The sequence below is a fragment of the Lissotriton vulgaris genome, chromosome 2_1 (genome assembly GCF_964263255.1).
Source record: "Lissotriton vulgaris chromosome 2_1, aLisVul1.2, whole genome shotgun sequence".
NCBI classification, from domain to species: domain Eukaryota; kingdom Metazoa; phylum Chordata; class Amphibia; order Caudata; family Salamandridae; genus Lissotriton; species Lissotriton vulgaris.
The window spans coordinates 428833354-428846696 of record NC_141687.1 but is presented as its reverse complement, the minus strand read 5'-3'; the positions used below and the strand labels follow the sequence as shown (position 1 = coordinate 428846696).

At 44.7% G+C, this 13343-nt stretch overlaps 1 protein-coding gene across 1 annotated transcript in view; it reads right to left on the bottom strand.

Annotated features, from left to right (window-relative positions):
- The window catches only part of CCNYL1 (cyclin Y like 1), a 409830-nt gene that overhangs the window by 187045 nt on the left and 209442 nt on the right, over positions 1–13343 (bottom strand). Inside the window, exon 6 of the mRNA XM_086955331.1 lies at positions 3169–3220. Within this exon, the coding sequence (XP_086811457.1) occupies positions 3169–3220 (52 nt within the window). The remainder of the gene's footprint in view (positions 1–3168; positions 3221–13343) is intronic.

The following is a 13343-nucleotide window of genomic DNA, read 5'->3' as shown; positions in this document are numbered from 1 at the left end:
AGGGTCCACCGGGTCGCCTCCAGCAGACCAAGGTTCGTTGACCTCCTCCGGATCCGAGTACGCTGGATAATTGTACTCGTCCTCCTCATCTCCGTCACCTTCCCCAGTGTTAGACTGAGTTGGTGAGAGTTCTAGATTTTGTGGAGATGCAGGCTCCCTATGGGCAGAGGTACCCGCAGAGTCCAACTTCCTTTTGAGTGGAATACGAAAATGTTCCAACACCGGCTCCGTGGTGATTTTCCTCTTCAAGAGAGAGTTTGCCTGTGTCGGCGTCGATGACAACCTCTCGACGCTCCTCTTCTGCGAGTGGCTGTAGCCGAAGCTTCGACACTACCAATGACGCTTTGGGCGTCGACACCGGCTTCAAAGGCACCTCGTCCCCATGCCTTGGAGCGAATGCCTTCGGCGTCTTCTTCGGCGGCAGCATGAAGCGGATCGGCGTCTGCGCCTTGGCCGTCTGCTGTGCAGGCTTCGGCACCACATTCTTTGGTTCCGGGGCCGCTGCGTCCTTCCGAATTCGTTGAAGGGACTCCGTGACCTTCTTGGTTAAGGACGGTGAGGGCTGGACCGGCTCGAGCGATTCCTCCGAGGCCGGAGTGGGGTCGGCGAGTGAAGGCACGATCTTCGGAGCCGACACGTCACCACCCTTTTCCTTGACGGCCTGAATCGGCGCAGCCAGAGCCTTGGGGTCGTCTTGACGCTTCTTCGAGGGTCTTTTCGGGTCGTCGACCTCGACCATCCTCGGCGCCGACGCGGCCGCGTCGGTCGTCTTTGCCTTCGGCTTCGACACCAGGGTCTTCGGGTCGGCCATCTTGGCTTGGCTCTTGATGTTGGCGGCCATTTTGGGCTTTTTTGGAGCCTCAAGTCCCGACAGTGAGACTTTCACTTTCAGTTTCTTTACCAGGAGTGGCGCATCACCAATGTCCGTGGCCGGGCCCGTAGGCGGAGCCGTGGGACGAGTAGTAAGGTCTTGGGTAAGGCCTGGAGGCGATCCCTCGACCTGGGCCGTATCATGGGGATTGACCCCGGAGTCAGTCTGAGGGTGCTCCTCCTCTGAGCTATCCCCCACGGTGGCAATGGCCCCGTCGTCGTCCCCTACCTCTCCAACGCCTTCATCAAACTCCTCGTCCCCCGCGTCGTAGTTTTCATCTTCCGACGCTGGGCTGGAGTCCGAAACTTGTAGGAAGGTGTCGTCACCAACGTCTTCCTCGAAGATGTCGTCCGGCAGGGGCGCTGATAAGTGGGCCTGGAGTCTAGCGGCCCGACGAAGCTTGAGAGTCTTCTTGCACCGGAACTTTGAGCAGGCCATACACCTGGCCTTGTCATGGTCCGGCGACAGACATTTGTTGCACACTGGGTGCACGTCGAGGTGTGAATACTTTGAGGTGCACACCGGGCACCTTTTAAACGGAGTACGTTCCATGGTAGTAGTCTGGAGCGTCGTGTAGGCCCGTCCGCGCCGACAGCTCGCGGAGGGGCAGCAAGAGTTCGGAGCTGAAGAAGTAACAAACCCGAACGATGGACAATACCGACGCAAGTCCTAAAGACCTTTTGGTCTCAAGTTAGGAAAGTTAAACAACTATCGATTCCGACAGAGGGAACCGAAACACATCCGAACCCAATGGCGGAAAAAAACAATCTGGGGATGGAGGCGATGCCCATGCGCACTGTAGTCCAGGGGAGGAGCCACCTATCTCGTGATACTTCGAAGACTCTTCCAGGACAACAATGTGCAATCATCCGGACCCAACACTAGGCGGCGATCTATGCACAGATATGAATTCAGCAGCCCACATGCCTCGAACGCAGGTTTACAAATACAGACTGAAAGGGGTTATTCTGCATATTGTATCCGCAAAGTTCTTACTAACTTTTAACTGCTGCAAAAAAAGTTAGTTTCCTTAGGATGGCCAATTGTAGTTATGATTACAACACACCATTAAATAAGACTACTGACCTCCTTGATGAATCCCTTTGTAGAAGTTTCAATGGCTCGTTAAATTTGCGATCTAATGTCTTACTACTTCAGGTAGGTGGAAAATGCTCAATAACAAAAAATCATGGCCAAAGCGGGCTACGATGGTGGAGAAGCCAAAATCTTCCCAATGGAAACCCACAGCATCACACTAGGCACCCCAGAAAGGTTGTGGTATGCAGAGTTAAATACAGGCTCAAGAGACAGAGGAAAGGCTATGCTCCATCAGCAACTAGAAAGTACAGGCATGAACATCCATCCTCAAGTGGTGACTGCATGAAGGTATATTCACCGACAAATAGCGAGTACAGGAGCAAGCGTTTACAGACTGCTGGTGAACACAGATGCTCTGTGCAGCAACATGACAATTTTTGTTACATTTTTTCATTACAAATGGGTGTATGGGGATATTAATTATAACCTTTCATGGATGACAATTTCAATCCTGTAAGAAAAGTTGAGAAAAGTGACAGATGTTGGAGAATGCTGCAGCTGTGAACTCCACAATCTTCCAGATTTCTGTAAATTTGCTTTGTCCAGCAGCTGGTCTAGTGCGTTCACAGTTTATACTTTATAAGATCACGGTCCTTTTTTTGTTTTCACTGCTCCGTGGACAGTCGCATTGGGAAGAACAGATTCCCCCAGCTGTCCTGCCCATCTCACCTAAAACAGGGCCTTTAAACTTGTACGTAACAGAGTGGGGGGAGTTGCAAGATTCAATAAGAAAGTAGATGTATTCAGGAAAGAAATTTAAAGCGAAAAGGAATAGCATCTGAGTAAAGCTCCAGGACAAAGTACAAGTGCTAAAAAGAAATAAAAATGCAATAACTATGATGAAGAACAATAGGCTGTACTTAATGAAACAAAATATGGTTCCGAAAGAGAAAACAGCTACAATAAGGAAGATATGCCGATGCTTTCCCAAGATCATAAACTACATACAATACAAACAATCTGAAACTAACAGTTGGATAATAAACATAAAATAAACTATTTCCAATATTTCCAATAGCGAGCCAAGTCAATTACTCTAGAAGGCTCTGAAATCAACTAAGGCTGTGCCCCAAAAAGTTAATTTGAAATATTTATCTCCATATAAGTGGGGATTTGTAATTATTTATAATGTGGCAAACGTAGAACGCCTCAAAAGAAAACCTTTCCATCAGCAAGAATGTGGTTCTGAAGACACTCACCGTTAGAGGATGTAATTTTTCATCAAATATTTCCAGTGATTTTTCAGAGTCCCTACAAAATAAAGCACACCGATAACAAATTTTAAATAGTTTTCAGTGTATTATCAATTGCATTTATTTGTAACATTGACTCCCGTAAGAACAAGTTACTTACCTTCAATAACACATTATTTGGAAGAGACAATCAAGCTGCAGATTCCTTACCTTTGCATTTCCCAGGCCTCATCTTGAATCTGGAAACTGTTGCTGAAGCAATACGCCTTGCGCGCGCCGTCGGGTGGCTCAATTTGGCTCTGCGTGAAGTCGTCAGCGAAGGTTATGACGTCACCCAGATGGGATGTCAGTACTTTTTGTAATTTCTACATCAGAAGCACAGAGCCACAAAGTAACGGACGTAAACATATGCAAACTAGGGCGGTGAAAAAGGGAGTCACACTAGACTTAACAAAATCAGTTCGCAAAGCGGGGAGACATGGCTGGACCAGTAAGGAATTTGCAGCTAGATACTGTCTCTACCAGACAATGCATAACCACAGGTGAGTAACTTGTTCACATAGGACAGGCTTCTAGCTGCAAATTCCTTACCTCTGAATTAGATACCCAAGCCATACTCTCCCGGCAGTGGGTAGCGGACCAATACCTCACACTAGAAGTCCTGCAGGACCGAACAAGCCAAATGCCCGTCCCTGTGGACCGGACTGTCCAGGCAGTAGTGCTTGGCAAATGTGTGCAAAGATGCCCACGTTACTGCCTGACAGATGTCCAGGACTAGGACACCCCGAGCCAATGCCGTAGTCGCAGCCTTTACCTTGGTGGAATGGGCCCTTAGTACCACAGAGGCCTGCTTCTTAGCCAGGGCATAGCAGATCTTAATGCAGAGAACAACATAGCGAGAGATGGTCATTTTCTGCAGGGCCCGACCTTCATACCTCCCACATACCCCACAGAGAGGTGGTTGCCACCCGAAGCCATTTTGTGCTGTTAAGGGAGAACAGCAATGTAGTTTTTGGGTCCAGACGGTGGAGATGCTCCTCTTCCTTAGAGGGGTGCAGGGGAGAAAAGAGGGTGGGCAGTGTAATAGACTGACCCAGAAGGAATGGGGTCATCACCTTCGGTAAAAATGAAGCACCACTTTGTCTGGAGAAGACATAATGTAGGGAGGTGTACAAGATAGTGCCTGCAACTCACTCACTCTCCGGGCAGATGGTATTGCCACAAGAAAGGCTGTCTTGATCGTAAGCAGCCAGAGAGGACATCTGTGCAGAGGCTCGAAAGGAGCACACACAAGAAAACTGAGGACCATATTAAGGTCCCACTGCAGCATAACAAAGGGTGTAGATGGAAACAAGTGTGTCAACCCCTTCAAAAACATATGTACAATTTGAGACCTAAAGAGAGAGGATTGGTTTGGCAACCGCAAAAAAAAGCAGATAGAGCAGAAAGAGGACCCTTAAGAGTACCAAGCAGAGACACGCTGGGCTAGGGTTAGAATGAATAGGAGAACAGTGGAAAGAGAAGCACAAAAAGGGTCAATAGACCTTTCTGTACACTAAAATATAAACTTCTGGCAATGGCAGGCATATACCGTCTTAGTCTGGGTGCCAAAATAACTCTGCATACTTCAGGATGAAGGTCAGAAACCATTAACTGCCACCGCTCAATCTCCACACGTGGAGGCGAAGAGTTGACAGGTTCGGGTGGAGGACCCTCCCCTGCTGCAGCGAGAGAAGATCCTCCTGAAGGGGCAGCCTGATTGGAGGATCAATGTTCATTTTAAGAAGCTCTGGATACCAGAATCTCCTCGCCCATTCTGGAGCCACTAGAATGACTTGGGCCGGGTCGATGCGGATTTTCTCCGGAACCCTGGGCAGGAGTGGTATGGACGGAAAGGCGTACAGCAGACCTGGGCTCCACTCACGACGAAAGGAGTCACTGAGTGATAGCTGGCTTGGAAACTCCAGTGCACAGTATTGCCGACACTGCGTGTTCTCTGAAGAGGCTACATTTGGGGGTTGGAATGTAAACCTTGTGAGGTATAAATTACTCTGTGAGAAAAGAACAGCTGCTGGTTATTTTTTCCGTGCATTTTTGGACGTGACACGCTGTCAGTCAAAACTCTGACCTTCCCTGAACTGAACTTTTCTAAATTTTCCTTGCACTTAATTAGCTGGTCATGTTGTACCTTTTTGGCTGAAGGGATGGCTATTCAGCCTATTGCATGCTGTGCATTAGCTCATTGATCTTAGGTTTGCAAAAAACCTCGAATTGCATTCTGAAATTGTAATGCAATATCCTTTTCTTTCCATCTCTTTTCCCTCATTGCCAGCTATTGATTTATGATGCATGTTTTGCGCTGCACTGTGATTTATTGTGATATTACTTGTACTACATTTGAATTTAACCAGATAACTAATAATTCTAATACTTTTTGTGCATTGACCATTCATTTTGAAGTTTAGATAAAAGTATCTTGATAAATATTCTGAGTTTGTCTTTAAGGACAGGAAATATTTAACAATGATACGATTTGTTGATTATTGCTGTTAGTTAGCCATTTTCTTCATTACAGGTCCTCATGAAGGAAATATCCATCCAAATTATCTGAGTGCCTATTAGCTCTTACAAAGATCTTTCGGAGGACCTCATGTTTAGTAAGCGGTTGTAGAGTTTCTATGAGCCCAAACTCTTGGTATAGTAAATTATTATATAGTTTGGTTCATGGTGTATTGAATATTTGTGAATGATTATAAAATGTACACAGCTTCCGCTGGATCACAGGTGTTGAGTGTGACCCACTCCACTCTGTCCATTACAGACAATGCCTAGTAGACAACATCACTGCCCAAACAGGAGATCATAACGGCTATAACGGCACAGCATCATAAAGATGTAGCCATCAATGAACAGAACCAACCATAGGACCTGACACCATCGAGATCTCCCACTATTCAACCACCACACCACTAGAAACAAAAAAAAGGGGACATTTTGAGGCACTATCTTTTCCACACAGGACAGTGGGTCCCGTAATACAATCTGCTAACTGCTTTCTGAAGCACAATTATACATCATACTCCTCAGCAGATCAGTAATCCCCCTAGGCATTTCTCAGCATCCTTTCCCATAGCTCTATAACAGCCATACATACCTCCCTCCAACATGTTACAAATGTTAAGTAAAGACTTGGGAAAAAACCAAATTATGGGCATCTCATGTTTAATAAATGCCACCTCTCTTGAAGGTGATTAGGTTCCTCAGCTACTAATGGCAGCATAATCTCGATTTTTTTTCCCACTCTATACATTTGACAGCACCAGGTGCAACAAAATAACATCCTCTTACCCCCATAACTATCTACTCATGTCTGTGGCACATTACGAGAAGTCTTTCCGCATTCATGATCACCAAGTTCAAATCCTGAGAGTGATCACCAAAGTCAGGATTTTATTTTCAATGCCTACAACCTCAATCGCCTTCTCAACTACAGAAGTAACTCCATGCTGATGTAAGTGGCCTATAACAATACAAAAACACACTTTCACAGAACACAGACAATATGCCTATAGAGGGTGGCCTAGATTAAACCACGAAACCAGGCTCAACCAGTGAGAAGGTACCACACAGATCATAAGACAAAGCCACATTTATAATCCCCTCATTCACTGATAGTAACACATTATGCACCACTGTCATTCTCTTTCACACTGCATATGTCTCCATATCATTTTATTCACATTTGCCTCGATTCTGTCTGCAGATCTGCGCAAGATGAGCGGGACAGACTGTGCCCTTTGTACCATTTAAATATTTCCGGTCCTCGCGTCCTACATACTCTTTGATATCCCAATTTGTACTTTCTCACTATCTACGACAATCAATTGGACTATCTAATAAATTACTATGCTTGCATCCTTTACTCTTCCTTTTATTATTCGCAGAAACCAACTTTCCAATTGACTAATAATTCACCTGATTTTTCAATCCATTTCTCCTCATAGGTAGTATTTCAAGCTTGAAGCAATTTTTATATATTTCAAGTGCCCCCCTCATTAACCGGTCTACCAAGTTTCATCTAAAAAGAGAGCAAATTCACAACTGGCAAATCTGAAAGCAGTGACGTTCAACAATAGTTCCTTCTTCACCCTGGTGCCTTGAGTGAAAATAGATTAGCCCATGCATGATCAAAACAATGAAATAAATAGCCCTTTCCAGTACAGCTGGCCATATACATTCTTAACCTACTATAGTACATGTCCCAAAGCAATAACACTCCAAAGGGTTGCAACGTAAAACCAAGACCTACTAATAGATAATTGTAAGTGCTACTGTTCTGAAGCACTGACATTGCTCCTGTTTTGAAGCAACCAAAAACTACCACCTCAAAGGACTTAAGTTTAAATAGTTACGACTAGATAAGGAAATATCACAGATCACAACAGATATATCTCAAAAATGTTCCCAGCAGAAAAAAACGTACAATTGCTTATTCAAGTAAATGTGTGCTACAAAAACATCACTTGAGCAGGACTCTTTCTTAATCGGATGACACCAGAGGGTAAATGAAGATTGAATGTTTTAAAGTCAATCATTTAAACAATCTTTTAAAACTCCAAGTTGAAGGTCTCAAACTGAACAGGAAAGCCCCTTAACAGAAACATTCTAGTAGATGGTGTGCTTAGAGTATGGGTTTTGGTACCAGTGGTACCAGTATCAATGTCGTCTTCGCAGTCGCAACTGCTTGGTTTTCTCAAGAGTTTTAGCTTTAGCCGCTTAACCGTGGCGGTGGGTGGGGCTGAGTAGGCAAACAGATTTGCGCAGCACTACGGAGGTAGGTTACGAGACGGCCTTTGGCCGACGGGCGCTTGGTGCCCTGTTTTGTGCCTGAAGCTGTACACCCCGAAACCGGTCTCGGGATGCTTGTTTTCCGGACCAGGAAAGACCTGGATTGGCAGTTCGGGCTGGACTGTTCCCATGAGGAACAGGATCAAGACTGATATGCATATGGCTGGGTCTGAACTGGGGTGGCGAAGTCAGCTAAAGTACAATGGCTTGAACCCAGATCTGTGACGGGGGTGAGCGTGTGAGAAGTTTCAGCACTCCGTCCATCTCCTTGCTTTTGCTTTGGTGCTGTACAAGAGTAGGTTGATGTCTAGCACTCCTTTAGCTCAAAGGAACTCAAATTCGTTGCCCTGATTTTGGTCAATAGTAGGGAAATAAAGGTTACTGAGCAGTAATGCTAGTTCTCTTCTAGGCCAATCCTTCCTACATGCAGGATCCTAGAGTGCTTTACCAATAATGTCTAAAAGAATTGTACCTAAACACATGCACTTCATCAAAAAGGTGTGCGAAAATAGAGAAAATACAGTCTCTGAATACGGTTGAAGTGTTAAAAATGGTCAAAATTGATTATTTTTCACTTAAAAAAACATTGAATTAAACCATTTATCTGTACATTAGCAAAATGTGATCAAACATTTTGCAAACCATTTATAATGAAGGGCAATGTTGCTGTATTTGGGTGTTAAATTGGTAGCAACAAGGTGAAAAATGTGCCTAGACCGTTTTACCATGTGTAAAAATGACAAAAAAATAAGTAATACTATCACAAAATGTGCTGCATAATTTGCCTTTTCTAGTCACACAATTTAGCCAACCCTGCCACATAATTTTGTACTCCCCTGCCACATATTTCCAGTTGCCCTGCAGATAGGTCATGACTTTTTACGGAAACAAGAGAATCCTGGGTGCAAAAGGAAAAATGCGAAATGTTTTCCTATCCTGGGTGGTTGGAGAGTTGCTTAGGACTTTGACGAGGATTCTCTTGGAGAGAATTAGGATTACAGAGAAGAAAAATGCTACTTACCCAGTAAGCATCTGTTCTTGGCATGTAGAGCTGTAGATTCACATGCTTTGCATAGTCTGCCATCTAGTGCTGGGTCCGGATGTTTGCACTTTGTTTTCTTCGAAGAAGTCTTTTTCTGCCACAAGGTAGGTGACCCGTCCTATCGGTGATAGTGTACATGGCATCAACTCCATTGTTAGATTGTTTTCCCGCAGAGGGCTATAATGGAATTAGTAAGAGTAGTAGAATGCATATGTCCATGTGTATGTATCTAAGAAAGATATCACTGCAACTGGTATGGGTACCTGGGGAGGCAAAAGGGTGCATATGAATCTACAGCTCTACATGCCAAGAACAGATGCATACTGGGTAAGTAGCATTTTCAGTTCGAGGCTTGTGAGCTGCAGATCACATGCTTTGCATAGACTATATGGAAAACCAAAGGAAATGATGGACGGAGCGTTGACAATACAAGCACTCACCCTTAGTCAACTGATCTGGGTTTAATCCATCACCGTTCTTTAGCCCACTCTGCCGCCCCAGTTCAGACATGGCCATATGCAAATCTGACCCTGTGCCTCATGGGAACAGTCCAGCCCGAACTGCCAAGCCATGTCTTCCCTGGACCGAAAACAAGCTACCGAGGACCGGTTACTGGCATTCCAGCCGTCTTCAGCCCGGCTTGCTTGAATCCAGTGGCAAAGTGAGCAAGGGACTCACATCTGAGCATACCCTGCCAACTTATGGCGAACAAAGGAAATGATGGACAGAGCGTTGACAATACAGGCACTCAACCCCAGTCAACTGATCTGGGTTTAATCCATCACCGTTCTTTAGCCCACTCTGCCACCCCAGTTCAGACATGGCCATATGCAAATCAGTCTGATGCTGTTCCTCATGGGAACAGTCCAGCCCGAACTGCCATGCCATGCCTGGGTGAGTGTTTGATTTGCTCAAACGCTCCGTCCATCATCCCCTTTTGTTTCACTTTGTTTGCCCTAAGTTGGCAGGGTATGCTCAGACGTGAGTCCCTTGCTCACTTGGCCACTGAATTCAAGATAGCCTGGCTGATGAGGATTATGAATCCGAAACCGGTCCCAGGATGCTTGCTTCCGGTCCAGGGAAGACATGGCTTGGTAGTTCGGGCTGGACTGTTTCCATGAGGCACAGGGTCAGACTGATTTGCATATGGCCATGTCTGAACTGGGGTGGCTGAGAGCTAAAGAATGGTGATGGATTAAACCCAGATCAGTTGACTGGGGGTGAGTGTTTGATTTGCTCAAACGCTCCGTCCATCATCCCCTTTTGTTTCGCTTTGCATAGATTATATAGCAGTAATCTCCCAAAGCCGTAGCTAACCTGTAGTGGTTTGAAGAGTGTACGTAGAACTGCTTGGCCCACACTTGCTTGCTGTCTTGCTAAAACATCTACACAATAGTGTTTTGTGAATGTGTGACCATGTTACAGCTTTACAGATGCCATCTATGGGAATATTTCCTAAGAAGGCCATAGAAGCCCCTAGTTGGCGAGTGGAGTGCGCTCTAGGGGAATTTGTAAATGCTAGTTTTACTTTTGCCATAGAATGACCGAATGCATTTGACTATCCACCGTGCAATACCGGATTTTGAGATGGGATTGACCTTATTAGGTGGAGCCAAAGCCACAAAGAGTAGTTTTGTTTTACGGAAAGGTTTTGTCCTTTCTATGTAGTAGAGCAGTGTTTCCCAAACTGGGGTCCGCAGACCCCCAGGGGTCCGTGACACATTCCCAGCGGGTCCATAGGCAGCAGTTTTAAAAGCACAGCAACGTTTCTCCTATAATTAGCAGAGTTCGAGCAACAATAAAAGTGTCAAGATAATGCCAGTGATTAATGTACCTGCTGGAGAGAGAGGAGAGTTTTGTTCAGTGGCAGCTTTGATTTAACTAATGTAGCACAGATGGTTAATGTGCCTACTGCAAAGAACCTGTAACATGCATTTTAAAAAGCAGATTTATGTGCATAGGTTCGTGGTTACTGCTTTTGTCACAGAGATTATTTTGTTACTGTGTACTTCATAAGTGACAATCGGAATCTAGCAGAGGGACCTATATGCTGTCATCAAAGAGCGGCTTGTAAACTGCATGGTACCAGTCAGTAACTTATGTTTTTTCCCAGTGATTCATTATCCTGATGCTGCTAAAAAGATTTATTTGGGTTGAAATAAATTTTTAATGTTAAAGTCAGTGCTAGCCACTGTGTTATGTTCTGAATCCTGAGTTTGTGCTTTTCCAGACCAAGCACTCTTTAAAAATCCCTACTAGTATGAATGGCATGTGAATACTACACCTTGTAGTCCCCTTCACCTTATGCAAAGTTTTCTATACACTGATTTACATGTATGATTCATTGTCTCTATATGTGTGTGATGTAAAGTGCTCTGACATCCTACAATGGTAAGAGAGATGCTATACAACAAAGGAATTACATGTGACAGAGGGGGTATTCCTTCAATATAAAATACTAAGGGCCAGATGTGCGACCCATTTTCATATGTGCAAACTGGTTCGTGAACCTGTTTGCGCATGCAAAAACCTATTGGGCCATGTACATAGCCTATTTCGCGAGTTGACATTTTTTTGCGACTTGCTAAATAGGTTTTGCAACTTGCTATTTGGAAGGGGTATTCCCTTCCAAATAGAGAGTCTCAAAACCATGTACAAATGTTTTGCGACTGCAATTGCGGTCGCAAAACAACCGCAAAACATTCACAATTATCACCTACTTCAAGTAGATAGTAATGCATTCGCAAATGAGAAGGGGTGCCCGGGCCACCCCTTCCCCTTTGCAAATGCATGCAAAATAATTTTTAAGGGCAGGCAGTGGTCCCAAGGTCCACTGCCTGCCCTTAAAAAATTAAACGAACGCGTTTCATTTAAAAAAAAAAATTTAATGCATGGAAAACAGGTTGCATTTTTTTTTAAACTGCTTTATTTAAAAGCAGTCCCAGACATGGTGGTCTGCTGAGCCCAGCAGGCCACCATCCCTGGGAGGGCTGGCATTCCCGAACAGTGAAAAAACACACTCTTGAACATTTCATTTAGCGACTCACAATTTGCCACTCGCAATGGGTCGCCAGTTGCGAGGCGCTAAATAAAATGGGTCTACATCTGGCCCCAAAATCCTTAGCACTTTGATAATTTGATTTGTGTGCACACGTGTTTTTTTTTTTAATTACTGGTTTAATATTTGAAATTGAACTGATACAAATTGCTTGGGGGTCCCCGGCTTCCAGTGGTGACTCAATGGGGGTCCTCAGGAGTCAAATGTTTGAGAACCACTGTAGTAGAGTAATGGTCTTTTAACGTCTAAGGAATGTAGAGCATGTGCAGCCACAGAATCTGGTTGAGGGAAGAACATAGGCAACTCAACAGATTGCTTGATATGGAAGGCAGAACTTACTTTGGGTAAAAATGTAGGATTAGTCCTAAGAACCACTTTGTTTTGGTGTACTTGTAAAAATTGTTCCTGTATGGTTAGTGCCTGAAGCTTACCAACTCTTCTCAGTGATGTAATAGCTATGAGGAAAGTGACTTTCCAAGTGAGAAATTGCAGCTCACATTTGTGCAATGGTTCAAAGGGTGGACCCATGAGTCTAGTAAGGAGAATATTGAGATTCCTTACTGTAGCAGGAGGAGGTCTTGGGGGAATGACTCTTGAGTCCTACCATAAATGCTTTAATAACAGGCCCTCTGAAGAGAGACAGATGTTGTCTATTTTGAAAGTATGCAGCTATTGCAGCAAGATGTAAGCATATGGATGTGTACACTAAATTTGAACGCTGGAGATGCAGTAAGTAGCAGATGATGTTTTGAATGGAAACATCAAGCGGGTGGATTTAATTGTTATTACAATAAATCACAAACCATTTCCATTTTGCTGCATAGCAAGCTCTTGTAGTAGGCAGTCTAGCCTCTTTAACAATGTTTATGCAGTCTGGCGGGAGGTTGAGGTAGCCAAACTCTTGGACTTCAGGTGCCAGATCGCAAGCTTATGATAACTGGGATCTGGATGTCTTATCTCTCCACGGCTCTGCGTGAGGAGATTGGGTGTAAGATGTTGCTTTTGGTGAAGGACTACTGAGAGCTCCAACAGGGTGGTGAACCACGGTTGACAGGCCCTTGTGGGAGCAACTAGGATTTGTGTCAAGGACACCTGCCTGAGCTTCTCAACCATTAGCGGAATGAGTGGGATAGGCGGAAAAGCATAGGTAAATATCCCTGACCAATTCCTGCATAGTGCATTGCCTCTGGACAATGGGTGTGGATACCTGGAGGCAAAGCTTAGGCATTTTGC